We start from the raw sequence: 26,666 nt of genomic DNA on the forward strand, positions 1-26,666 counted from the left end.
ACTCTCAAAACTGCTTTTCTTCTTCCAGTTTAATATTTAAGTTTTCACTTCTTAACAACCTTTTTTCCACAAGGAAAACAATCCTCCCCCACTATATTAAGAATTTCCTTTGCTTTTTGCATATTATACCGAAGTTCAAATTGAAATATAGCACCATGTATTTCGCCACTGCCTTTGCTATCGCTGCTGTCTTAGCCTTCGGGCCGGACAATGTTATCGCTAGCAGGCGAATGTGTATACTCACACTTGCCGAAAAAACCCAAAATCCCGAGAAACCGAATTTTTTAGAGGACACCTATCAAGAGGTTGAAGCCCCAGCAGCAGCTATGTTATCATATGGTGGTCATGAAATTCATTTTGAACTTGACAAGAATTGCTGGCCAAGGTTGAGGCACGGCAGCGCTGTACCACCGGGGTATAGTGCGCATATTTACTCAGAGGGAAGCGATAAATACCCCCCTACATCGGCGGTTATCGAGGGTACTCATGTTCAGAAACTGCCGGGTTTTAACCCCAAAGGAAACGTTCGCTTTTATGAAAAACTCATAGGATTAAGTTGAAACTCGTTTAGAAGAAGAAACACCATTAAGCTATAGACCAAAAACTTTGCCTAATTACCTCTTTTTGCGTCGTTCAACACTAGCTCGATATTTTTTGGGTCTGTCGGAGCCGCTGGGACCTCCTCCTACTGGTTGGAGTGAGTGTTCAGCTTGAAATTCCTAATTAATCGCCCTCTGAAAGTTTATTCTTGCGATTGTAATGAGAAAACCCTCTGGTAGCGGCGAGGGGCCGAAAGTACATCTCGCCACGGACATGCTCTTCTTGCATTGTTTATATTCTTGCAATCCGGGGCTACGTAGTGCTGGGGAACCCGTCTCGAACGTCCTTTGAGGGTTCGATATCTTGGCGTCCTAGACTTGCGGGGAGAGTCCCCAGCTAAATTGTAATATTATACGCAATTTGATGATTTTATGCTGCTGTGAACCGTCGTCTGCGTTCCAGTTTGGACCCTCATTTGCTGCTTCAATTACAAACGCCGTATACGATCCCGCCCCCCGACCGACGGCTTTGCTTACTACGGCGCGTCTATTGGTCAAAGGCCGAATCCAGTTCGTTATATCTAGACACGCTGACATTCTCCAACATCGTATCTCTTTTTGGCTTCCGTGGAACTTGGGCTGATTTACATTCACAACCATATTCGGTAATTATTAATCTAATGTCTTTGGATGACAATGGGCGTTGCGCTTAAAATTATCACGGGGCTGGCTGAGCCATTCCGCAACCCGTAAGCGAGCTGAAACACCAAACTATACACACCTCCAAAGGGACAATAATTAAGACTAACGTTGAGTACCCCCTTCACCACGCCCTTTGTAACTTGGATTCAAAATTACGTCGAACAGATGCTGACAAAGTCCTTGTTTTGAGCTGGCACCTTTCAAATTAATTTGTAACAATCTGTGATGCAGCAATGGGTGTGGTTGCAGGTTATTCAGACTCATCAAGACGACTGGGAAAAGTCACACTGGGGTGAAGGGGGAAAGAGACTCATGTGGTGTATGTTATAACACATAGCCCCCGAATCGTTTTACTGAAGTTTGCTAACTAATGTTCTTTTTACTTCTCCAGTCATTCTTAATGGGTTTTTAATCTAGCAATCAAAAAATATTCGGATTATCTAGGGGAAGAAAACTTTAGCTCATGGAGTCCATACAATCTCAAACACGGCCAACATGGAGCCCGGAGACTGAGACACTTTTGTCAAGAGGAACCTGGGATCCGCTTCTTTGATCATGGCCTTCCACTCGTTGAGGGTCCTTTCCCGGCCATTCATGGTGGCTATGAGACCCATATCCATGGTTCTGGTTGGCAAGTTGGAATTATTAGTCCATGCAAAATCAAGTATCGCTGGGGTGTGTGCAATGCAAAATTATTTCAGAATGCTTGCCTTAGGTCTCTTTCCTTCCAAAGGGGCAGCGACGAGCCCGGCTTCTCGGGTAAAAGGCTCTCGTTTAGCAGGATCCTGGAGCCTGGCTTGAGCTTCGGAATCTGCGCCCTGAGGACTTTGATGTTGTACTTGTCGGGCCAGTCGTGGAGGACCTGGCGGATGAAGTACACGTCGGCGGCGACGGTCTGCTCGTCAAACATGTCGTGCGTCATGAACTTGACGCGACTCTTGAGCTCGGCGGGCACCGCCGCGTGCGCCTCCTCCTCGTTCATGCCCATGTCCTGGACGAGCATGCTCAGGTTGGGAAATCGTTGAGCGAGCGCCAGCGAGATGCGGCCCCTGAAGCCTCCCAGGTCGATTACCTGCACATGGCCGAGGCTGGACCAGTCGTAGTTCTCAAACAGGTAGTCGAGCTTGTAGCCGGGAAACTCCCATTTGATTTTCATGCCGGCGCTGAACCGAGCCGCTCTTTCCTGGTCCTTGGCTACGTTGCTGAAGTAGGAGCCCTCTGTCTTGTGGACTAAATTGAATGCCTAGTGTCGAGACATGTCAGCCCGATGATTCCATACCCATTTTTGACAATGGTTCGACTTGGGCCGGAAGTCTTACCGTCTGTTCCGGCTCTTGGCAGTCGGGCCACTTCTGCAAAGCATCTACAACCTTGACAGGCAGCAAACATCAGCATTGCCCCACGAATTCCTGAAGCTCGACCTCGTACTCAAGCGCCATCTCACCTTTGACATTGTTCCCCATCCCTCCTCGGCTCCAGCCTTCAAAAAGCCGAGAAACCACGGCTCGCGGAGGGCTTTCGAGGTCTTGGTGTGCCGAATGAAACCAGTCTCCGTTTCGCAGAATATGTGTCTGCACACAGCGTCCCGCATAAAGCGAGCAACGATACCTTCGGCAAAACCTGTCTTTTTGGCGATCTCGGCAAACGACATTTGGCCGCCCAGGGGCACCATCCCTGGAATATTGAAGCGGGCAATGAAGCCGAGGCTGCCAACGTTGTTGTTCTACAAGACGGCGGGAAATTGTTATTAGCCGTTTCGGAACTTGGTTGGAAGCCGTATTCCAGGCTTTCCAGACTTACCGCGCTATTTTTCAGAATCAGCGTCGTTGGTTCCAGCAAGAGGTCATAAAGCTCTGCGGCTGCGTCTAAAATGGCATCTTGGGCTTCGCTGGCCTCGTCGGGCAGCCGAGTAGGAGAATCTTCATCGAAAGAGGGCGTCGGGAACCCTTTCGCATCGAGGACTTTTTGCAGTTCCGCTGCTCGTTGGTGAATCTCAGCGGCAAGATGAATAATGCGAGGTGTAGATTCCATAGCGGGCATGGTAGTGTAAAAATGATAAGAGGGGGGGAGTTGGGTCAAAAATAAAACCAGCAGGTTAGAGAACGCGAACAGGTATTCGATCAATGTTTAGGAATATTTTATATTTAGGGGATTCTGTGTGCGAATGTCCGCTCTTGCGAAAAAAAAGGAATTCTGGTATCTTATATTTCGACGTCTGCCAATATGTGGATTCCCAAAAGATGTACTATCATCGGTCATCACATGAATCTTTTAGGACTTGATTTCCTGATCAATCCAGTTTCCTGAGCCTGATCAGACGCTTGAGTGGGAAGGAAGATGCTGTCGGCGCGAGAAATGCGGTATGATCGGTTGCAATTGCAGCATTATTTTGCAGCAGTAAAAATGAGGCTCAGCTAGTTTTCCGAGACTTGCTGTCAGAGTAACTCTAGTCAGTAAAGTTAGCCAGCGTATCGGCTCATCTTTTTTCTTCCGAAAATTAGCCCCTGAAGGAAAAAAAAGCATGTTTGAACGAGGAGCGAAGGGAAGAATCGAAAGAATGAGGTCATTATTAACCTCGAAATTTGTTCTTTGAGTTTGGTTCTGCGCACCGGCAAGGCAACTCAAACTCAGCCCAACCAAAACTTGTCAAGTTATGGTGCTTGACGGCGAGGCTGTAAATGCGCCGGCAGTTTGGTGTCAAGTCGCGACCGTTCTAACAGAGCTGACTCTGATTAACTTTAACCAAGGTTAAAAATTGCGGGCCAATTTAAATGTACGTGTTCACAACCCTGGATGTTGACGTGAGGACAGGGGCTAATTACCTAAATTATTTGCTTATTCTACTGGTATTATGTATTTAGCCTGGTGGTTGCCCTAATATTCGTTTCCCTGGTTAGGTACCCTGTTCTAGCACTTTCTATAAATTATACTGTTTTGAGGAATGAGAAATCATTCAAACAACAATACTTCCGTTCCATCCAACATGTTTACTGGAAAAATCATGAAAAACAAAACTGGCTGTTTTGGGGTTTATGGTTGATTTTCTTTTCTTTTTTTTTTCGGGTGTGGGGGGGGGGGGGGGATAAACGGGTAAAAGGCCGATGTTGGAACGGCATTTGTAGTCGCACTTGGGCCCGGATATTTGGTCAAATAAACCCGGCTCCCGGCGATTCTAATCGTCGGGACGGAGGCTCTGTAGTTTAATTAACTAAACTAATGGTGAAAGGGGTTAGCGCGATGCAGATGTCGAGTTAATCGAGCACCGGATCCATTTTCGATTCCAACAATAAGGGGATCGAATCGTCAACGCCAATCCCCTAACCGTTACTTGGAAAATATAAACAATTAAATATAGCGAATAACATTATTATCTTTCACCTTATTTGGTTAGTTCCTACTACCCTGTTCACACGGTAGACGCTAGGTCTACAAACAGCCGGGTGTATTTTGTGAAAGAACCTGGGGCAAAATCGATAGTAATACGTATTGCAATCGAATAGTCCCTATTATTTGGTACTATTTGCAAAATGCAAAATTGAAACAAATACCGTTAATTTTAATGCAGGATAGCGCCTCAGGTTATTAATACGTAAATATATAAGAACATATGGATTTACTATATAACGTTGGGCTCCACATCTCCGACCCCCCTAAAGTCCGGCCCCCTTGAAAAATGTAACGACGAAATACCCCTTTTATAAACCGATTTAAATGTAAACCTATCAACGCACAATAATACAATCATTGTCAGGCTCTCCCGGTTCGCTAACCTCTTCTCCATCGTTCAAAGCTTCTAAACAGTCCCTATTATTTTCCTGTGCTTCATAAACGTTTTTTTTGCTGACCAAAAGCTCGTTGGGATCCGGAATCACCCTTTTCCTTTTGACCGGCCGTACCGCCTCCAATTTTGCTTTTAACAAACTGATTTGTTGCTGAGCTTCAGCCAATAAGATATCCTTGGTTTCGAAGCTTTTTTGGACTTTTGCAAATAAAAGACGTGAAGTAGCGTTGGTTTTGTTGGATTGGGAAAGTTTTTGCAGTTGAAGTCGGATATCTCGGGTCGTTTTAGGGGTTTTCCAAATAAGTAAAGACGGGTCGTTAATTTTTTGGGCTGGGCTTTCCGGTGTTTTATCCCTTTGCAAACCGTTGTTTTTATCTTTTATAACGTTGGCGTTGCTATTTTCTAACAAAAAAGGGCTTAAAAGTGGTTTAACCAAGTTTATCGGCCATAACCCCGTTGTACGCCAACCAGATTGAATGGTTTTTGCTATAAATGCTTTTAATCTGGCCTTTCGATAACAAAGTAGGAAATTTCGTTTTCCAATAACTGTTGAACAGCAAAATTGGCTAACAAATCCAAGTTGGCGTCGATAAGCTTCTTTTAACGGCCCAAAAACCGATAGATCCAATGGTTGAAGAACGTGTGACGAATGAGGGGGTAAATATAGGAGTTGAATATTATTTTGCAAGCAAAGAAGCATAAATTCGTCCGTTATATGTGATCCATGGCCATCCAAAACTAATAACCGCTTTTCAGGGGTTAAAGGTTGGGTATACGGAATAAACACCTTTTTTAACCATTCGATAGCCGTTTGGTTATTTGTCCACCCGTTTTCGGCTGCATGAAATTGCCAATTATCGAAAGGGCTTAAATCCGTGGGAAACCATTGTTGTTGTACGTTTTTTCCCTTAAATATAACGAGGGGAGGGAGGGCAACGCCCGTAGCCGATATACATTCGATTATAGTCGTCCAACCACGCGTTCCGGGCTCTTTTCGTTGCAACGGCCGGATCCCGTTAAGCCCTAATACTAGGCCATTAGATCCTTTGCCTTCCATTATACCGGTTTCGTCCATATTCCAACGGTTTTCCGGTTTAATAGCGTTAATAACCGGGTTCGTAATATAAAGCCACCAAGATTTAATTACCTCCGTAGTAGCGCCATTAACCCGGGCGTTATCTATTCGACGGGGCCTTTGGGTTTTAAGGATTGGATAACGAGCCAAAAAACGAGTTATCCAACGTTTTCCAAGGCCTTTTGTCTCTCCGGCGGCTTGAAGAATTCGTTCGGCAAAAAAGCGTAATTCTTGATGCGTTGGCGGAAGCCCTAAAGCTGTTTGGGTAAGTACCCAATCAGCCAAATGCTTTTCCTGTTCCGTGGAAAGCCTTTGAAAAGGGCTTTGTGCTTTTTTATAAGGTTGAGAACCTTTAAGTCGACTTTGAAGTGTAGACCTAGGTATTCCCCATTTTCGGGAGGTTTTTGCAATTGGATTGCCATTATTGACGTCGTTAATTGCAGATATAAGCTGTTTTTCAGTATATTGCTTCATTGGAAAATGGAGAATTAAAATCAGAAAAAAGTAAATCCAAAAGTGACAGATTCATCGAGATATTTATAATAGAAGTTGGAGGATAAAAATAAAAGTGTTGTTATTTTTGGGTGCCGAACAGGGGGGGTGCCGAACAGGGGGGGTGCCGAACAGGGGGTACGCAACGTTAGTAAAGTTGATTATCCTCCGTTTCACTAATGCCGGCGGTCCCATTCGGCGTGGAGCAAAACGGAATTCTGGGTGGCTGAAAAAACCGCATTATCAATCGCTCACAATTCAGTCTACTGCACTCTTTCTCGGCCATGTAGTTATTAGTGTACAAGTGCACAGGCTACCATGCCCGCCGACGCCACTACCACCACTACCACGTCTTGGAGAATGTGCGCATGGCTTCTTGAGGGTGGCCTGGTCGATTGCATAATCTCTTGTCGTTCGATGATTAACCTCTAGTTAATTAATTTCGCCATGCATCACCATGTGACACTGAACCCCGCATTTTGCCGCCCCAAAGATAGTGTGCCACGGTAATGGAGGGCCTCCTGCATCGTGATGGACGCCCTGACGGACTATCAAATCATGGTGGCAGTTCTGCGAAAGTGCAAGGTTCTTTGGCAGGCAGTAACCACCGCCGTAGAACATTCCAAATGCAAGAGCCCTCCATCAGCGAGGCGGAGGGCAAGCGCGCAACCCGGTTGGCTGGCCTTGCAGAATCAAACGGAGTAGTTATATCACTCAGTCCTAACTGCCGTACGGCCATGACTTCCCAGTCACCATTAGCTAATTGCTCGCCATAATTTCTTTTAAAGGCGGGGAAGACGTCTGTGTGTTATTATCAGCGAGGAGAAAAGAAATTTAGGAAGAACGAAGAAAAGCTGGCAATGATTCAATTGTGCATTTCTCACAAAAGTCGTCAATCAAAGCCACTTCTTATCCTTCCTGCAGTTGTTTTCCAGTCAGTTAATTAGTGGAACGGGAAGGAATTCCAGTGAACCATCCTCTAGTTATATATTTTCGGGTTTAAGAGTCTGAACCAAAGCAACGTTGAGATATTGAAGACATTGGTTAATTGTAGCTGTAGTTGCACCATTTACACGTACTTGATCATGGGCTTAGCTTTTTGTAATTATAATACAGGGTTCCGGGCCAAAATCAATCAGTCCAATGTTCTCCAACAGTTGAAATATTTCCAGAAGCAAGCAGAATCCGGTTCCCGATTTCTCCAATCTCTTTATGAGTTGAGGGTAGCCCAATGTCTCTTGACGTAAACACCATTTAGATGGCATCGATTCTTGGGTTTGATTGAAGTTTTGGGGTAAAGCGTTATATTGGGAACTGGATGGGTGGATTTGGAGTTTTCTCCGAAATATAATGGTTAGGATATTTTTCTGTTGGGCGGCTGTTGCAATTGAGCCCTTGTCGAGGACGACCCGAACGGTTTGGAGTAAATTTGATTCCGAATATTGCTCCATCCTGTGAATGGTTTTAAAATAAGCCTAACGGCGACGTTGTAGGGTTAAAATTGATTGAAACATTTAGCAACGTGTTCGTAATTTCGAAACGAGGGTGTGGGTGGACAGGGTATCCGAGAAGGGGGGTGACCATTAAAGGGCGGGTCGACTTGATAATAAATGAAATTCTTATAACGTTATATAATTTAAGCCCCGTTTAAATCTCATTTGTATTTGTCCCTTGTCAAAACAAAAACAACAAATATCAGAATTCGCAACGGCAGCATTTCCACATATCAACTACATAAAAATCGGCAGTTATAATCAACCACCATGTTGAGCAGCATTAGCCATTCAAAATGCATTTGCTGTCATGGCCAGGCATACATTGGAGAACCTCTGTGCATTAGGCACTATTAACGAAGAGTTTAAAGTGAAGAGAAGAGAAGAATTGCAATCAACGACGTGCTGAAGAGACGCGTTTAAATCAGGGGTTAGTGGACCCCTGGCTCAGCGTGGTTGTGCTTACCAGCGGCGTGGCTGGTAGGTCGAGTGGTGATTCCGAGGTTAGATTCGGGGGCTTGATCCTCACAGTAAACTACCACTCCAAGGTAAATACAAGGTGAATCAATTTATTAATTGGATTTAAAAAGTTTTTGAGTAAGTTATTTATTATTTGTTATTTGCTTTATTTATTTTTTACTCTATCTGCTGTATGGTTTTCATTGCATTTCAAGACTGGTTTATTATTTTTCCTTTTCTCTCTTTAGAATTTTGGTCTTATGTTTTGTTTCGGTTATTTGTTTATTGGGTTTAACTGTTTCGTATATTACACCTCTCCACTCCGTTTCCAGTAAAACAACCGAGTAAAATAGCTTAAAGTAAGAATAAAGTGAAACAAAGCCCTGTCTTTATTCGGGTTGAAACAAAGAAGTAATGTGAGTCGCCATATTCAATTATTCCTGTCTACCTCCCAGAAATAACGAAGGAAACTATTTGCAGTCTGTTTTGGAACAAAAAGGGATTCGCGCGGCCCCTGAATGCCTTGCTTTTAAGGCATCCATGGGCACGCACGCGTTACTCCATGTCGGGATATCCCTTCAAGTGTAAAAGTCATTATTATTCCAACAATTTGCGAAAGTCCAAACAAGCTTCGAGGCCAGAGATATCCTTTTGGCTGAAACTCAGCAACAGTTTAGCTTATCAGAAGCCAAATTAGAAGCAATACGGCCAGCGAAAAGGAAAAGGTGGTTCCTGTCACGGCCAGGCATACGTTGGAGAACCTTCTAAGGGTGGGTCTGGGGGCGTGATCCCTCACACTTAAGTTAACACTAATTCGACTAACACTAATTCGACTAACAATAACTCGTTACATAATATTGCAGCCCTCTTCTCGCTGTTCACGGTGCTCATGTGTAAACTCGCCTGGCGGTCCATAATATCCGTCGCCCCATTGCCCGCCTCCGTGATTTCCGTATTCGGCGGGTCCATCACCAACATGATATCCGTGCCTGTTATAATATTGACGATCGCTTTTATCTTCCTGATGATCAGGGCCTAGAGAATATCCCGGGGGCATCCCGCGGATGTTGCCGTTGTTTTCATGAACCCGTACCATCCTATCGGGCCCTCCAGGATAACTGGGGCCATAGTTAAAATCGCCTTCCGAGCCCTTCCTAATTGAAATTGAGCCCTCTCTTTCGCCTTTGTCGTTGTAAAATTGTTTGTTAGTCCACCCGCCACCGGCGGTTACAGTGGTCGAAAAAAAGACCAAAGCAAAAGGGAGGATGATGTTGTTGCATTTCATTTTGAAAGTTTTTAATTTTAAAAAGAGATTTTCCGAGCTTAATTGTAATTCTGAACATAAAAAATGAAAGAACGAAACAAAAACCCTTAAAGTAATTGGGAGCTGTGAAGATTTTATCACCCGGGACCATAATAAGAACCTTTCCTATGTATGCTTATAAATTAGCCAACCCCTTATTGTATATGTTTTTTATTCGTCCCATCCGCGAGTAAGCTTGCATATATAAATATATTATGTTTTTTTATTCGTCCTGTCCACGAGTAAGCTTGCATAAATAAAAAGGTATGTTTTTTACTCGTCCCGTCCGCGAGTAAGCTTGCATAAATAAAAAAATATATAATTATATATATTAGTACGTAATTCATTCACTTACCTCGATTTTAAATTAGTAACGGAGTGCCCGAACTGGTTCAAAGTTTTTTATTATTATAATGCGATGAAGCAAATTATTTTAAACTATATCATTAACCACGCGGGAGTTGATCGTTAAGGGAATGAGAAAAGTGGCGGAGTAAGGGATGTAATTTAAGGATTTAAAATTAACACCCCCGCATTCTGGCTACCCGAATCTTTACACCGCGTTGTTAACGCGATAGACGTATTCGCATCTTTCAATCCCAATTTTGTACTTGAAGCCATGCTTTTTTCTTTAATTAATATATTTGCATCCATAGTAGTAGTAGTAGTAGTAGTAGTATTATTTAACGCCGGGCTCGGCCCGGCTCATTAGCCGGCCGTTAGCAACCTCCCGAGGGGTATCTCGGCGCGCTTTCTATTTTCTCTATTTACACAGCGGAAAACAAGGGCATAGAAGCGAATCGAGCCTGACCGGGTTCGTGCCCGGTCCTGCTTACAGGTTTGTTCACTGACGCGACCCCGTGCCTTCAGGCGCACGGAGGATTCGTCTGACGGCAGTTGACGGCTCTTCATCGAGAGGGGCCTGTGTCCAAACAGCGGAGCTGTCGGTCGTTTGTAACCATGGAGACGAAGTTCCCAACAAGTGTGGGCTCGACGGCACAGGCGGGTGGTTGTTGTCGATAGCCAGCCGGGTTATCCTTGCCACGGGTAAGCGGGGAGGAGGTGGAGGGAGCAGGATTCGAACCTACATTACTCAAGTAACAGCCATGGCGCTTAACCACTGCGCCATTCCCCCCAAGGCCCCGAACTTGACATCATGCGCGCGGCGGTTCACGCAGAGCTCTTCCCAACAATCATCGAGACACATATAATTTTTGCTATTACTGCATTATTAATAGTCCTAGCGGTTATATGCATATTGGTCTCGTGTATCGCACGTCTTTGTTCGTGATCTTTCGGGTTAAGCCCCGAGATGTCGTGAATTGTGGCCAATACATCTTTTGAGGCCACATTGAGGGACTCTTCAACTCGTGTATATACTTTCCTACAGCAATTGATGCAGAATCTAAAGCAGCATGTTGTAGAGCCGGTACGGGTAAGTAAGATGTTAATTGGGCTATGGACATATTATAGTTTATGAGATTTCTACCGCCCTTTACATATGAAACGGGCATATTTGCCCCAAGTCGTCCGCTTTGTCAAGGATCCTGTTGTCACTTTGTAAATCCATCCAAAAGCTGGGCTCTATTTCTGCCAAGTCCTACCGCTTCAAGGTGATGCCACTAGACAAGTACGTAGCCCGACGGCTGGACAACGGTTTCACTGCCACAGCCGAAAAACAGGCACTTGCCGAGGCAAATGAGGAAAAAGACAGGTACATCTTTTCGGACGCGCTGGCCGAAAACTTCCCCGACACTGTCGAGCTTCGGTACCAAATTCTGGGCGTGCTGTTCGCCGGCCGCGACACCACGGCCTCGCTTATTAGTTGGGTGTTTTACAACCTCGCGCGCGACCCGGCCCGGTACCTAAAGCTGAGGGCAAAAGGCACGGGTGGGAGTTTATACCGGTAGGTTTGCTTTTTATTCTTGTGTTTTTCTTTCGTCCTTGTTTCGCGTTTGTAAATGATGATTTAACACGTTTCTGCCTCGCTTGTTTAGTTTGGTGGAGGACCTCGAATTTGCCCCGGCCAACAGTCGGCACTGACCAAACCTGCGTACGTGGTCGTGAGGCTGTTGCAACGATTCGACCGGATAGAAAGCTGGGATTCAGAGCAGAATGCGAAGCACAATGTGACGGCCACAATGTGCTCTGGAACGGGAGTCAAGGTCAAATTGCACGCGAGGGGTGCCTGGGAATAGGTTTTTGAGGTTCAGCGCCACTACTCCGTTTGTCAATCTTGAAGCTTTATCTACAAACCAAAGAAAAAGGTTTTAATGCCACAAAGTCGGGTTTTGAGACTCTTGGAGTTAGTTATCCAAAAACCCTATTGCAGCGATACAGCTCCTGTTATTTGGGTGTGCCAGACCATGTTGCTTAAGCGTTTGAAGTTCAAAGGCTCCTGGCAGGTTGTAAACAATTGGAATTTTCGACTGCTCGACAGAGCTGACGGTCTTTTGAGGCGGACATGTCTGTCTGAGATCTAAGGCGTGGTACCAGCGGCTGATATGAAAAACCGTTTTACCAAAGCATCGTGCCGAGTTTGCTGGATCGCCTCAAGCTGCGAATCTCCTTACAACTGTTCTCTCTCTCAACGTCCACCTTTGAATTTAGCAGACGAGTGGCCATAGCGGTTGCTATTACTGCGGTTTGTCTGGGAGGACGAAAAGGACGAGGTGCCTTCCTTAGGCTGTCCAAAACAGTGTGTCAGACGGGTATCTGGACTGTGGTCATCTTGTGAGTTTGAAACTTGAAATATTGGGCAGCATAAAGCTCTTACCGGAGAGTTTTGATAGACTATGCCGATAGCGGAGGCCTGAGACAGGATTTGGTCCCATCCAGATAAGCTCCCGCCAGATCCGCCGTGGTCCCGGCCATTTGATCCGCTCGAAGACATCTTTTGTCGTGTGTGGTTTGTGGTAGCTATTTGGTATAATTTGAATGGTGAGTGAACTTGGGTTCGATGGTAATTAAAAGACTGGGCAGGACGTGGAATAATATAGGAAGCCTCGCGTGATGTAGCAGAAAATGTAGTTTCGGGGACCAGATATGCGAGCGGGCTCTTTGACTGCAATTGTCGCCTCGCTCATATTTATAGAAAACGGGTAGACTTTGGAGCTAAGCCGCAACACCCGTCACACGCCACATTCTGCAGAACTAGTAATAGAGGTAAACGTTATGACGTTATCCACCGTAGCTTGCTAAGGCACTAAAATGCGGCTACTGCCCTCTGTTCAAATGCCTGCAAATTGCAGTTAGGCGAGCTCCATTTAACCTCTTTCCGACTGGAGGTCATCCGCACGTTAGCCGGCGGGATGTTTCTTCATCTTCATTAACATCCATTATTACAGCGCAAATAACGTATTCCATATCAACAATGCCTATATAAAAATTAAAGCCCACAATTAGATTTGACCAAAAAAGTATCAGTCGTATGAAAACCAAGGTTGAGATACTAACAGAGCTTATCTGCCCTCCGTCCATGTTTCGGATACATCCTCCCAACTTATTTGAATGACATGTTATTAGGTTTGGTAGCTCATTTCCTATTTTCGTTCCTTTATAACCCGTACCAATAGCACTACGAAACACGAAAGACCTTATCACGAACGAGAACAATATCTTAACGGGGCTTCGGCGGCGGCGGTTTGGGCACCCCGGTCGTGTCGTACGCGTCGCGCATCAAACTCGGTTGGATGATTTGCATGATCATTTTGGAGAAATAGCACGTGTATGCTGGTGTGACTTATAAAAGAGTTAGGCTCTATCCTTAAATCCTAAAGGGAGGTCCAGGTTGAAACTTACCGTTTCTTTTGGCAGCTTTCCCTAATTCGAGGGGTTCAAGATGTCCGGCTTTCGTGTAAAGGTGTTGAGCGAAGGCAGAGGATAAAATGGGAGGGTAGAGGTTCAGGACGAGATTTTGGGACAGACAGTCCCGACAAGTGGGAGACGTATGAAATTTATACAATTAAGAAGTGCGATGTGTAGAAAAAAGGGGGACGATTCCGGATCTTACCGTAATGAGATCTCGCTGGGCATCTTGGCGTACTGCAAGGTTTGTTTTGAGGGTTTTGAGGGTCTAATACGCAACTGCTGTGCTTATTTCGTGACAAAGGGAAGTCTCAATTGGGAATCTAAAGTCAAGTCAAAATGGTAGCAAGGTCGTTTCTGGTTACATATTGTACCTACTAGCGAATAACATCTCTATTATAGACGCCTTCCGGGCCCAGGCTACGACTTCAAAAACCAAGCGAGAGAAATCACTCGGGAGCAGATGCTGCGCGACCCTGTTAGGTTAAAATATGCAGGGACTAGGGAGGATCTTGGCAATGTCGAACGATGTGGCAAAACCACTCCAACGCAGGCATTTAAATTTTTCAAGAATTTCTGTCATTCTCGAACCCTTTCTATGTATCCATGATCTAGGTTTGAAACCGGGTTGGTAAACCGTAAGCTTCTTAGGGAAAACTTCTTCAGCAGGCATTGTAGGTAGTACCTTCGTCTTTTTTATAATCGTTGTTAGTGTGCAAAAAGGTGGGAAAATGGGCATGTAGCTGGCTTGGCTATTTCTGTGTATTTTGCTCGAGCTTATTGTCGAGTCCTTTTCACTCGACGAGCAATTGTCTCACGAGATGGCACATCTGAAGAGGATCTGAGATGGACCGACGAAGGGTGACTATGGGTTTAAAATGAGTAGTTCGATTTGTCGTTAAAGGGTCGTTATTATACATCGCACCGGGCTGGACCATTTTCTACCTCAATGCTACAGTATCGGAAATGATTGCACACCACCATTGGATGAGATGAATTTCCCAGGATTTCGGTCAACAACAATATCATTATATTGTTAGTGTGTGTATGTTTAATCTCAGGGGAGCTGACATCCGGATCGTATTTTCTATTTTTATCTGATTAGTCAGGGCGTGCATTGATACTAGGCTCCAAAGCACATTTTCCATTGTCCACAGGTGGCAACATGTCAGTCTCAGCGAACGGGTACTCGCAGTTTTATCGCTCCGGCTGAATTTGATACGTATCGCGTTGCCATGCAAGTTGCCGTCGGCTCTGCCTAACCTGTGACGCCCGACAGACAAAAGCCTTTGGTAACTGCTGCTTTGTTTGCCGCTGACGTAGTTGATAATTCCGGTTGCACAATGAGATGACGGTGAGCTTTCTAGTACCGAAACGTACAAATTTCGGTCTTCCCGCAAAATCAGCAAGGTGGCTGGAAGGGGTCTTTGAGTTGGCCTAAACAGGTCTTAAAACCACAAGAACAAAAACGAAATGTTCAGTTCTATCGGGGATCTTCTGAGAGAGGATTTGCCCAGCGCTTCCTTTTTTAAAATGCCTGGAAAGGACCTGAAGATTTCCAAGAAAGACTGGGTACAAGAGTTCCCTGAAGTAAAAGCAGGACTTCGAGACGCAACCTTGAGCTGCATCGAAGAACGGCCCGGTCAAAAATATGGTCATTTTCAAAATCTAGCAGAAGATCGTATAAAGCGACTTACATTTAGCACGAACGTATTTCATAAACTCATCGAACAAAAAGCAGACGTTACCCGAGACTTTCAAAGACACTTGTCTCTTCCATGTCGTTAGGCTTGGAACGGGCTCAACGTATTCGAGCGCTCGCAATCAGGACCACCAGGGGCTACCACTGATTCCAAAACCATCGACCATTATTTTTCGTTGATGGTCGAGAGTCATGAGTACTGCTTGTGCGCTGGCGAGCTGAAGCCATGGGGTGTCATTCAGAAGGACGAATGGTCCGGGGCCAAGACTATGGGAACAGTCACCAAAAGGCTAGGGCAAGAGATGAGAGGGTTAGTAAACATACATCACGATTGCGGAGCGTTCTCGGTCACTAACAGATTTGGTACTCTTAAGATACGCCTACAAGTACGACTGCCCGCAGGTTTTTGTCTATAACTCCCGACACCTCTTGATTTTTCAGTTTCACGCGACCACTCGAGAAGACATTAGAAGTCAAGACTGTTTGATTGACACATGGGTTATTCCGCGCTCAAGTCAGTCTCACGGGGTCAACATTACGATGCGGGAAGCGCTGGATATATTAATTCGGTGTGGATGGATGCGTGTCGTTGGCCAATTAACTAAGTCGTCGTTCAAACATTCAAATCGGGGAATGGATGCAAGAGTTTGAGTATTGGTCTGGGAGGCCCCGATGGAGGTATTGCAGTTTAAACAATATCAGGCTGTCGCATCCAGACGGATACCGGCGTAAATATAATGCTGGGGCAGGGAGGTGGTATTGGCATGCCAATGGTCAATTTGTCAGCTGGTCCAGTCCTTAGCTTAGGAGCAGCACGTGATATGGAGCGCAAGAAACGTTTACCGACCTGATATTTAGAGTTTTAGAGCTGGAAACAACCATAGCTGGCGTCAATACAAACAACAGAGAAATAAAACTTCACACTGCCTCGGGTCCGAAAGCAGGAGAAAAAGTCTCAGGTTCCTGAGACTGAATTGAAAATGTGGGCCCGCGAAATCTCAAGTGCCAAATCTCAGCTGTGAAATTTGTATTGACTGTGAAAACTCGGTGCTGAGTTTGTCTTCAGCTAACTTACAAGCAAATAAGTGGAGGGTGACCATTGTCTCAGCCTATCGCGGAGTCGCCACGGCCTATCTTTGGGCCTTTGGTTAAAATTGCCCCAACCAAAATCGGCATGTCCAGAACTGGGCAAGCCCTGGCCTAATTTCAGTCTCTCCATATTCCAGGTTACTTTCGTCGGAATCCTAACTTCTTTTGGGCATCCCAGAACTTGACCACTTTATCAATGCAAGTCCAAATTAACGGTGAATTGTTTTTGGAATTACAGTATGGAGTTTAATAACGAGCTTTTCGTTTTAATTGCCTAGCCATCTTTTCGGCTTTGTACCGTTTTAAAATCTGTAGACTTTACCTGAAAGATGCGACAATTGTGTTCAATTTTTCCCGCACTCTCAAAATAGCTAAGCGACATTAGAGACTCAAAAGGCTGATTGAAAAGGCATGTTCTCTCACTAGATTTGGATTCTAAGACTTATCTCTTGAATGTGCCGGTGTACTGTAACGGATTGTTGGTATATATAGTCCTTTTCCTTACCTGGCTGCCGTCCTTGGAAGATCGGCTCATGGTGCTTTTCTGAGCTATCCTACACATTCCGAGATAGTCGTGCCCCTCCATAGTTCTTCAGGGTGTTTTATATTCTATTATTCATCTAGGGAAAAACACCTTTGAGCACAATCTCTTCATATACGCAATCACCCTCCACTGCAACAAAGATAGAAGCAATGTCTTCCACAACCCGATTCGGTACAGGAGCTCTACGGGCAACTAGCCCCATATTCGCACCTGCAGGCCCAGTCCCTTTGGTTAGAACAACCTGGTCTGTGTACAAATGGCCGGTGGTGCAGCTGCTCAGTTTCATCAGTGCCATGCTGCTCGGCTACAATGTCAGCAACGTTGCCAACATCCAGGTGCCCATCGTGACCGACTTTGGTAAAGTCGAACTGCTCACCTGGGTCGCCATCGGCTATACAGTCGTCAACTCCTGCGTCGTGCCGCTTTGCCGCAGGCTGTACATGTTTGGTGATGCGAGGTGGCATGTTTACATTTACGCTTGCATTTGGATGGCGGGTGCTGCCGTCGCGGGAGCTGCGACAAGTATGGATCTCGTCGTGCTCGGGAGGGCGATTATTGGAATTGGGGGTGCTGGGTTATACCAAGGGTATTTCTGTTCTCTACAGGCTATTTCATTTACAGAAAAGAACACTATTGCTAACCTCAATCCTGAACTCTAGCATTATGTTCTACAACTACACTTTCTCCACACCCGTCGAAGCCCCCCGTGGCCAGGCCCTAATCGGTGTCGGCTTTGCTATCGGTCTACTGCTTGGCCCCGTCGTCGGCGGCGTCTTTGCTGAGAATCACTCGACAACCTGGCGCTGGGCCATGTACATCAACATTCCCGTCCTGGTGTTCCTCGTCGTCGGCTGGATTGTCTCCTTACCCGCTCTGTATCTGGGTCAGACCACGGGCCACCCAGCCGCTCGGCTTCGTGACATCGACCTCCTGGGCTGGCTGCTACACAGCGCCTTTTTTATTATGCTGTGCTCCAGCCTTGTTTCCTCGGGCACGCGATGGGAATGGGGCTCGGAGTTGTGCACCGCCGCGTGGGTCTCTACGGGCATCCTGGGCACGGTGTACGTGGCGCAGCAAGCCTTTTGCATCTTCACCACGCCCGAAAACAGGATCTTTCCCGTCAGGGTATTACGCGAGCGCATCTCGGCGCTATTGGTGCTGTCGGTGGCCATGGCGGCGGCCGCGTACGGCATTTCGCTGTACTACACGCCGCTCTTCTTTGCGTTCACGCAGGACGCAACCCCGCTCGAGGCTGGGTTGGACCTCATGCCGTTTATCGGGAGCTTTGTCGGCACCACGATCGTCGCCAACATCTTGCTGTCGCGGCTTAGGCTATACGCGCCGCTGTACGTGCTGGGAGGTGGTATTATTGTCATCGGCTCGGCGCTGCAGAGCCTCGTGACGGTGGATGATCCAAAGTCGCTCATTCTGGGAAAGCTGGCGGTCGTCGGTGCTGGCTTGGGCCTGGTGTTCCAGACGGGAGGGAGCGTGCTTAAGGCGGTGGCCGCGGGGGATGCAGTCAGGGAAGGCGATTACATCACGGCGTTTGTGACGCTGCAAATTTCAGGCGTTGCGCTGTTCACTTCTGTGGGTGGCTGCATCTTCCAGAACCTTGGGGTGAAGTACGTGCGCGAGGCGATCGAGCAGTACACACATGGGATGTTGGTACCGAACGACGGGACTGTACGAAAGGTGCTGGCTGGTCTGGGGTCGGAGCTAATAGGCGGCCAGCAACTGACTGTGGAGCTGCGGAGGAAGGTGGCCGAGGGTGTCACGGAGGTTATTCGTAAACTGTACCTTATTGTGGTTGCTGCTGGTGCGACAATTTTACTGTGCGGGTGCTTCATGCCGTGGGGAAGGTTGAATTTCATGTCGGCCGATGAGGCCAAGATGGATAAAGCATGAGAAGTGCGTGGAAAATCAGCCTATTTCACACGTCTATTCAAAAATCCCATAATTAACCGAAGGGCAGTCCGCAAAGCCAGTTTGCACAAATAGTCCAATAAGATCGCTAACTAATCAGAGCTCTTCTTGAAATGATGTGGTATGGATTCGAGATAGGTGGTTTGTTGTCAAAGAGCGATTGTCTTCGATGCAGGCAAGGAATACATAATGGCCGAAATACTTCTTGTGTTTGGTTGCTTACGTGTAATCCCAAAAGCATTGTCATATCCTCATTTGGACTAGAACACTAACGATAGCACACAATGTTTGGACAGAGCATGGACTGGTGGCTTGTATTTACCGACACTGTATGGAGATAGTAGTCAAGGACTGTCAGTACAAACCGGCCTGGTAGAGTTTACCACTGCCTTCATCTCATGGTTCCCAACATGACCATTTGTCGACGCTGGCTTTTCTAGAGCGGCTTCGTGGCGGTACGGACAAGGATTTTCCACGGTGAGCGGTACAAGGCATCGTCTACAGCCAGTGCTGGATGAGGACAGGGCGTCTTCAGTAGGCGTAACGAACCCTCTTCATCTTTTTCCTGCATTTAGTCGGTACCTTCGCGCAGGGCTTTCCGCGATACCTCCGGCTCTTTTGCTTCATTGCCTCTACCCAGTCAGTTACGCCAGACAGGGCTTGGCGCGGCTGGTCTTTGTGCATTATGAGATAGTTTGGAACTTCAGCCGGTGAAAATATCTTTTCACTTATCTTGCAGCCGAATTCTGCGGCCAACTTAACCAGCTCATTAGTTTCGGCAGATGTATCAGGGGTGTACATGCGCCAAAACAGATCTCGGGCGTGATTTTTGGTTATGTTGTCGAAGCAGAGTTTCAAATCGACGCGGCCCGGGCGGATGAGGGCCTCATCGAGACTTGCGGGCTTGTTGGTAGCCAGGATAAGGACGCGACCCTCTTGGGATGCCGCTCCATCAAACGCGTTGAGTACACCACCGATTGTAACGCCATTCCTTTTGGCAAGCCTCCCGCTGCTTTCTCTAATTTGCTTCAATTTCTTGACCTCAAAGCGCTTTAAGCCGACTGTATTAATATTTTCCAGCAAAACAATGCACCTTTCAGGCACATCGTTGGCGAGCTCCAATAAACTGTTGTCGGTCAAAGCCGGCTCAGCGAGATTGATGACGTAGATATCAAGTCCAAAGAAGTCTGCCAGAGCCAACGATAGCGATGTTTTTCCGGTTCCTGGGGGTCCGTGAAACAGGTAGCCCCTGCGTAGGGGTATCCCGTGATTCGCGTACCATTCCTCGCTCTTCGGATCGAGATAAACTTTTAGCAACTGTCCACATTTTTCAATGGGTGTAAGGGACCTGTGGGTTATTACTTGTCGAAATAGCCGGAAAGTACTACAAATAGCAGCTCGTGATCTTCCGGCAACATGTCATAAGGCCTTCCTCGTTTTTGTTATAAATCTCTGTATGCATCGTTGTTGAAATTATACTACTCAGTCCCTGCAAACTAATTATGGGGCTTGGGGATTTTTGCCATGACTCGTAAATCTGGGAACAACTGGTTGTGGATTTTCAGAAGCTCATAACTCTTATAATCCCGCGCACGAATCTGGTATTTTTACTTTTATTTGGATCATGGACCTGAGCTGGCCCACATATATTCCATGCTACTAGTAACGTTGCGTACCCCCTGTTCGGCACCCCCCCTGTTCGGCACCCTGAAAATCTAACAACGAAATGCCTACTTTTATAAACTGATTTAAATATAAAATTATCAACGGACAAAAATACAATCGTTTTCACGCTTCTCCGGTTCATTAACCTCTTCTTCATCAGCTAAAGGTTCCAAATTTTCTATATCATTTTCCTGCAATCCAATAATGTTCTGTTTGTTAACCAAAAGCTCGTTTGGATCCGGAACCACCCTCCTCCTTTTAACCGGCCGTATTGCCTCCAGTTGTGCTTCCAATAAGCTGATTTTTTGCTGGGCGCTAGCCAAAAGGGTGTCACGGCCAGGTATACATTGGAGAACCTCAGTGTATTAGGCGCTATCGACGAAAATTCTAAACTGAAGAGAAGAGAGAAATTACAATCGTCGACGCGCTCAAGAGACGCGCTTAAATCCGGAGGTAGTGGATCCTTGTCCGATCCCTGGCTCGGTGTGGAGCCGAGTCGTGATTCTGAGGGTAGGTCTAGGGGCCTGATCCTCACAATAACCGGGTTCGTAATATAAAGCCACCAAGATTTAATTACCTCCGTAGTAGCGCCATTAACCCGGGCGTTATCTATTCGACGGGGCCTTTGGGTTTTAAGGATTGGATAACGAGCCAAAAAACGAGTTATCCAACGTTTTCCAAGGCCTTTTGTCTCTCCGGCGGCTTGAAGAATTCGTTCGGCAAAAAAGCGTAATTCTTGATGCGTTGGCGGAAGCCCTAAAGCTGTTTGGGTAAGTACCCAATCAGCCAAATGCTTTTCCTGTTCCGTGGAAAGCCTTTGAAAAGGGCTTTGTGCTTTTTTATAAGGTTGAGAACCTTTAAGTCGACTTTGAAGTGTAGACCTAGGTATTCCCCATTTTCGGGAGGTTTTTGCAATTGGATTGCCATTATTGACGTCGTTAATTGCAGATATAAGCTGTTTTTCAGTATATTGCTTCATTGGAAAATGGAGAATTAAAATCAGAAAAAAGTAAATCCAAAAGTGACAGATTCATCGAGATATTTATAATAGAAGTTGGAGGATAAAAATAAAAGTGTTGTTATTTTTGGGTGCCGAACAGGGGGGGTGCCGAACAGGGGGTACGCAACGTTACTGTTCGTGACGGCGAGTGTAAGAGTCAGTTTGTGTTTCACATAACGTCTGGAAAGACTGCTTCCCCTCATCTTGACAGGGATAAGTGGGCGTTCAAACTAAACAAAGTTCCGGGGGTTTAGCAAGTTGATCAGGACCAAAATGTTAAATTGAGCTGAAACCAAGAAAACCCGTACACCGCTCTACCCAACTGCCCAAGTATCGCATAACCACAGGAATGCTTAGGATTTTGTGGACTTTTGGCATTGTCCTCCCTGAGCAGATTGAACACCGCCGGGCTTTGTTGTACGACAACAAGAGTCGAATCCTTCTATGGCAGTGACAATCTGGCAAATTAAAAGTTAGCTTGATTTTTTTTCTTTTTCTTTTTCTTTTTTTTGGCTTGGGGTTGAGCGCAGAACTTTGTCCACCCAGCCCGGTAGCTTGGCGTCCCTTCTTCTTCTGTGGAACATGCAACGTACATCGAAATTCTTAAAAGCGGCCACTCCGGTATAGTCGCATATATCGCCGGTGAACTTTCCCGCCGCCTTAACACCTCCGCCAAAGACTGCATTTGCGCAGCATTGCTCTGTGGTTGATTTGACTCCACTCGCTGCCTTGTCGTCACCCGTGCAGTGGCAAGTGTCCTGTGGTGCAGCCTAGAAAAAAGAAAAAAAGTTTTATCAGAAAATGTACTTTTTCTTCTTCTTCCTTTTTTGTTCATTGATAAAAGATTGACATACCGAGGCGGCGTAAATGGCTGGAATAAAGGCAGAAGCCGCCAAAAGAGTAAGGGTTGAGAACTGCATTTTCTTCTTTTTTTCTTTTTGTTCAAAGTAAAAAACTCAAAAGATGGATAAAAAGGCGTCACTGACTGAAGAAATAGGTTTATCAAAAACCTGGTACAAGAGGGGGAGGCGATAAAAAGATGTGTTGGTCAAAGTCAAGTAAAATTCCGCTCATAAGCTGCGATGCTACCAACGTTTTATACAAAAGATCTCACTACTAGAAATAAAAATAGTAAAAGGACGGTGGGGCTGACGTCAGTTTCAGATGCAAAATATAAATTATTGGGGTTTTACTTCTGTTAATAATAACCTCAAACGTATTAGTACTGTTACGATCAAGGTATCGGGGTAACCTGTTCTTAGGGTAAAATACAGTGGGTTGAAGCAACTGAGCGTCTGACTGGGTAACTGGGGTTCTCAATGACTGGGGGTGAAGTTATGATCGTTCTCAAGTAAGTCTTGAGGTTAACTAGAGTTTGATTGCTGCTAAGCAATCCTAGAATCGAATCTATCTACATGGTAATAAGCGTGCCTTATATAAATTATGTTCCGAATATGATCTCTCTTAATCTGTTTGATCTGTGATTCTCAACTGAGATTTTACAGATTATAGAGATCCATTCCCTTGGACGTCACGTGAGGTCACGTGAGATCTCGTGGCCTTGCCCTTAGGTAATCGTTGTTCTGCCGGTCGGTATTCCTTCTGGGCGAGTGTCGTCGAGAGGGGTGTAACCCCACCTGGCCTCTCTGGTACCGGCCCAACTGCCTGGTCGTAACAAGTACGTTGCCTAACAAGAGATTCATTAGTATTTTCGTAGCAACGCCACCTCTGGACCCCTCAGTCTGTATCAGCAAAATCACAGGACTTAAGGCGGCTGTATTATTTGCTAAAAAAAGATTTCCTAATGTCCCGACCTGGCTGGTAGAATATTGAATGGCAAGGTGACAAAACGTGATCGGCCCCCAGCAGGCATCCTAAGGTAGCTCCACTGGGCACGGTATCCTCAAAGGGATCTGTTTCAAAGTTATGTCACGAATTAAATATTGACTTTACAGTACAAGAGGGCCAGCGCAAGGTTTTGGCATTGCTTTCCATATAGGGTTACGAGATAATACGGACCAGTTTTAGGACTTCTTATTTTTGGCAAAGACTTCTTGGCTTCGTAGCCCGTGACTCCACGGCTTCGGCAAACCTGCGCGGGTCCGAATCACTTCAACGAGAATCTGTGGTTCGATACCTTGTGGATTGACCTGGTCATCATTAGTCCACCGCCATTTACCCGCAGCTGTCCTCATTCGCCGCAACGATGACTTGCACCGAGGGCAGGAGATACGAGCGGCATATCACCCATATATTGCTCGGCCTATATACTGCTTAAATGGGCCTGACCACAGCGAAACAACACATTAGAGCGTGAGAGTCTTAATCCAAAGTTTTATTTTCCATGCATCAAGTAGCTATATATAAAGCAGGTAGACGAAAGTCTTGTATCCCCTTATTCGCTGACGTCGTCGGTGTGGGATTATGCCGTCGTGGTTGGCTGCATCGTCGCAATTATAAGCCTCTATGGTCTCCTTGGTCCATGCTTGGTAGCCGCAGTCTCCGCGTTCGTATTTGGTTTCTTCGTCCGGATGTACTGCGCGGAACCAGATGCAGAATACCCACATCGAGAGAGCTTACAGAAGCAGAAACGCTCCCTGCCGCCAATATTCGGGGTGGGAGCGCTGTAGTGCAAATGGAAAAAGAGCAATGATTTGGACAAGGTTGAAAAGACGCATGTTGGGCGGTTGGTTGGCTGCCCAATAAAGCGAAAGAAAGGGGGGCTTTAGCTTGAGCATGGTTGAGAAAAGAGAGGAGATGGAGGAACGAAAGGGAAAAATCAAAAATTCTGTTGCTAAACCTGGAATTCCATATATTTTTTAAAGCAAATACTTTTTATTCTATGGCGCTGTCAATTCCCTGTACTGATAAATTACTTGTAAAAAAAATGTTAATTTATCTCAGCATCTGTCAACTTTAAATTAAGACAATTCAGCTCATCGATATATCCTTTGTCATTTCTTATTCTTTTGTTTGTGTTATACAAGCAAAAGTACCAATATAAAATTTGGCTTCGGGATTCTAATCCAAATTACGTAGTTATAACTTATAATTAAATGCATTTCCATGCAATTTAGTGTAATTTAAATACAGTTTACTGCCGCTTTGGGTAGAAAAATAAACAGACTAGGACTCGTCCACAAACGGTAATTTGGCGTGCCTACATGGTAGGTTCGTCACAGAATTTGTCCTGCATTGGTTTGTTTACTACCCACATGTACTTGCGTTTACCAATCCTTTAAATAAACACTATCCCCAGTCTCACATGGCCCATCTCCAAGATGACAAACTGTAAGCTGCTTCTTCAGTGCTTGCAGGATATCGGACACAACTACGTCTTCCAAATTACGAAAATGGCGTAACTGGGCCAAGCCTTGGCGTCTTGCCCGCGTAGCTGCGCGCCCGACACAAGGGGACAGCTCATGCTCCTCGAGTGAACAGCTGTCACATACTCACATTCAACATCTCATTCCTCCCATGCACCTGCTGCGTCGTGAGCAAAGAGAAAACCCCGGTCGTCTGCTCAGCCATTGATTCTTCCAGCTGCAGCTAGAAACATGATATCTTTACCGTCTAACCCATCTTCAGCCTGAACTCACGCGCAACGCATAATGCAGCCTCAGCAGGGCAGCGACCCCGAAGACCCACGGGTTCAATATTCAGCCACGCGCATTTGGGCGTTATGCCAATTTATTCCAGAAATAGGTCCAAAGGCCACATCCAAAGTTAATTACAATATACAGGCGGAATATTTCTACCAACACGTCACACCCAAGCCTTGCTATGTGCCACGATTCTGCCCCTACGTGGTATGGATACATCTATATAAACTTTTGCGCAGTTTTTGCCAATATAAAGCACGGTGGAAAAGGCCTAGGCCACCTTATAATATTACGGTGATCTGCGTGTTTTATTTCCTAATTTATTTTATAGTGGAACAGCAAAAAGGTTTTTCGGCCGTAAGAAATTGACCCTTTTTTAATTTTTATTTCAATGGTTTAAATTTACAAAAGAAAACCACAATTTATTAATATCCCGTTTATATAGAAGCTATAAAGTTTGTTTCAAAATAAAATAATTATTGAAGAAAATCCAAAATTCGAATATCTTAACAAAATTTGGAAAACTACCACTATACTTTTTTGGTCTTTATTCCAAAATCAGCCAATTTATATATAAGAAATAAGAATCAAATCGTTTTTAATAATTTAATTAAATTTTATATCGAATATATAAACCGTATATTTTTCCGATTTGTCTTTAATTTCTTATCGCGGAATAAATCTTTTATTTCGTAATAAAAAAAATACAGTTCCACAATTAACGGCGGAAAACGATAAGCTGGCCTTAGATCTGAACCGAAGCCACTCTTATATGGAGCTACGGGTTTCAGGGATAAGCCCTGACACTAGGTGATTCCTGCTCTCTCTGTATTGGCAGATGCGGCCCCATGCACTCGGCCCTTTTCGGCCTTAGCCGTCCACAGTAGGGCCATTGATCTGCGCTGGCGGTGGCATACGGGCAGAAGGACCCGCGGCTCCAAGATACATACGGAGTTGGAAAGTTTATTTTTATTGGATAAAATCGAAATAATTTATTCTATATTATATGAATCGCCGTTTATCGCCAGGGTGATATACAAGTTTACATGCAAAAAAAAAAGAATCTTCAACCACCTCGAGGCCTCGAGGAGGTGCCTGACGCCTGGGCTGTTCGAGGTTGATATTGGGCCGTTCCAGGTGCAGACGTACAGGTTGGTATTGGCTTAGACGAATTCCCGCAAAGCAGCAAGCGGGCTTGGCTTTTGGACGGTGGTGCGTCATTGCGCAGAGCGGCTTGCAAAGTTGCAGGGTCTGGACATTAAAAAGGTGTCAAGAACAAGTAGGGACGCAACAGGTATGGTAGAAGGGTAGACCCGCAACCTGGGGTGTTTGCCGGTTCGCATATAAGTTTCCCTGTCCACCCTTTCCCCTCCGATAAGGAAGGAACGTATAAGGGGTGTAGGTGCTCGCGGCGATCGAAGATGATCGGAGGTGGAAGATGAGGAAACGGCGCCGACGTCGATGTACGTCTAGGGCCGCAGGGACGATCC

General features: G+C 45.7%; 11 protein-coding genes and 1 pseudogene across 12 annotated transcripts; 5 read left to right on the plus strand and 7 right to left on the minus strand.

The window, feature by feature from the left end:
* Positions 1–155: 155 nt before the first annotated feature.
* On the plus strand, positions 156–560 carry MGG_16939 (uncharacterized protein; the record flags this gene model as incomplete). The annotated part of the gene is made up of 1 exon (XM_003712996.1): positions 156–560. The coding sequence occupies one exon, from the start codon at positions 156–158 to the stop codon at positions 558–560; it is 405 nt and encodes a 134-aa protein (XP_003713044.1).
* Positions 561–1,702: 1,142 nt separating this feature from the next.
* On the minus strand, positions 1,703–3,281 carry MGG_13861 (uncharacterized protein; the record flags this gene model as incomplete). Its single annotated transcript, XM_003712997.1, has 5 exons — positions 1,703–1,865; positions 1,985–2,484; positions 2,561–2,611; positions 2,686–2,964; positions 3,042–3,281. 5 exons carry the CDS (start codon positions 3,279–3,281, stop codon positions 1,703–1,705), a joined length of 1,233 nt encoding a protein of 410 aa, XP_003713045.1.
* Positions 3,282–9,388: 6,107 nt separating this feature from the next.
* Positions 9,389–9,826, minus strand: MGG_13863 (uncharacterized protein; the record flags this gene model as incomplete). The annotated part of the gene is made up of 1 exon (XM_003712998.1): positions 9,389–9,826. The coding sequence occupies one exon, from the start codon at positions 9,824–9,826 to the stop codon at positions 9,389–9,391; it is 438 nt and encodes a 145-aa protein (XP_003713046.1).
* Positions 9,827–10,688: 862 nt separating this feature from the next.
* MGG_16940 (uncharacterized protein) lies at positions 10,689–11,358 on the minus strand (the record flags this gene model as incomplete). Its single annotated transcript, XM_003712999.1, has 2 exons — positions 10,689–10,928; positions 11,233–11,358. 2 exons carry the CDS (start codon positions 11,356–11,358, stop codon positions 10,689–10,691), a joined length of 366 nt encoding a protein of 121 aa, XP_003713047.1.
* Positions 10,908–10,979, minus strand: MGG_20163 (annotated as a pseudogene). Its single transcript has one exon. The product of its transcript is annotated as a tRNA-OTHER (tRNA).
* A 102-nt stretch (positions 11,359–11,460) lies between the features above and the next one.
* MGG_16941 (uncharacterized protein) lies at positions 11,461–12,042 on the plus strand (the record flags this gene model as incomplete). Its single annotated transcript, XM_003713000.1, has 2 exons — positions 11,461–11,734; positions 11,939–12,042. The coding sequence occupies 2 exons, from the start codon at positions 11,461–11,463 to the stop codon at positions 12,040–12,042; spliced, it is 378 nt and encodes a 125-aa protein (XP_003713048.1).
* Positions 12,043–12,431: 389 nt separating this feature from the next.
* On the minus strand, positions 12,432–12,737 carry MGG_16942 (uncharacterized protein; the record flags this gene model as incomplete). The annotated part of the gene is made up of 2 exons (XM_003713001.1): positions 12,432–12,530; positions 12,621–12,737. The coding sequence occupies 2 exons, from the start codon at positions 12,735–12,737 to the stop codon at positions 12,432–12,434; spliced, it is 216 nt and encodes a 71-aa protein (XP_003713049.1).
* Positions 12,738–15,184: 2,447 nt separating this feature from the next.
* Positions 15,185–15,840, plus strand: MGG_16943 (uncharacterized protein; the record flags this gene model as incomplete). The annotated part of the gene is made up of 3 exons (XM_003713002.1): positions 15,185–15,361; positions 15,440–15,663; positions 15,795–15,840. The coding sequence occupies 3 exons, from the start codon at positions 15,185–15,187 to the stop codon at positions 15,838–15,840; spliced, it is 447 nt and encodes a 148-aa protein (XP_003713050.1).
* Positions 15,841–17,279: 1,439 nt separating this feature from the next.
* On the plus strand, positions 17,280–18,891 carry MGG_13866 (uncharacterized protein; the record flags this gene model as incomplete). Its single annotated transcript, XM_003713003.1, has 2 exons — positions 17,280–17,572; positions 17,646–18,891. 2 exons carry the CDS (start codon positions 17,280–17,282, stop codon positions 18,889–18,891), a joined length of 1,539 nt encoding a protein of 512 aa, XP_003713051.1.
* Positions 18,892–19,407: 516 nt separating this feature from the next.
* Positions 19,408–20,327, minus strand: MGG_13867 (mitochondrial chaperone BCS1; the record flags this gene model as incomplete). Its single annotated transcript, XM_003713004.1, has 3 exons — positions 19,408–19,419; positions 19,459–20,226; positions 20,295–20,327. The coding sequence occupies 3 exons, from the start codon at positions 20,325–20,327 to the stop codon at positions 19,408–19,410; spliced, it is 813 nt and encodes a 270-aa protein (XP_003713052.1).
* Positions 20,328–21,927: 1,600 nt separating this feature from the next.
* On the minus strand, positions 21,928–22,494 carry MGG_13868 (uncharacterized protein; the record flags this gene model as incomplete). Its single annotated transcript, XM_003713005.1, has 3 exons — positions 21,928–22,032; positions 22,168–22,344; positions 22,429–22,494. 3 exons carry the CDS (start codon positions 22,492–22,494, stop codon positions 21,928–21,930), a joined length of 348 nt encoding a protein of 115 aa, XP_003713053.1.
* Positions 22,495–24,124: 1,630 nt separating this feature from the next.
* On the plus strand, positions 24,125–25,108 carry MGG_16944 (uncharacterized protein; the record flags this gene model as incomplete). The annotated part of the gene is made up of 3 exons (XM_003713006.1): positions 24,125–24,260; positions 24,757–24,772; positions 24,892–25,108. The coding sequence occupies 3 exons, from the start codon at positions 24,125–24,127 to the stop codon at positions 25,106–25,108; spliced, it is 369 nt and encodes a 122-aa protein (XP_003713054.1).
* Between the last annotated feature and the right edge of the window lie 1,558 nt (positions 25,109–26,666).

Source organism: Pyricularia oryzae, chromosome 3 (assembly GCF_000002495.2).
Source record: "Pyricularia oryzae 70-15 chromosome 3, whole genome shotgun sequence".
In the NCBI taxonomy this organism is placed as follows: Eukaryota; Fungi; Ascomycota; class Sordariomycetes; order Magnaporthales; family Pyriculariaceae; genus Pyricularia; species Pyricularia oryzae.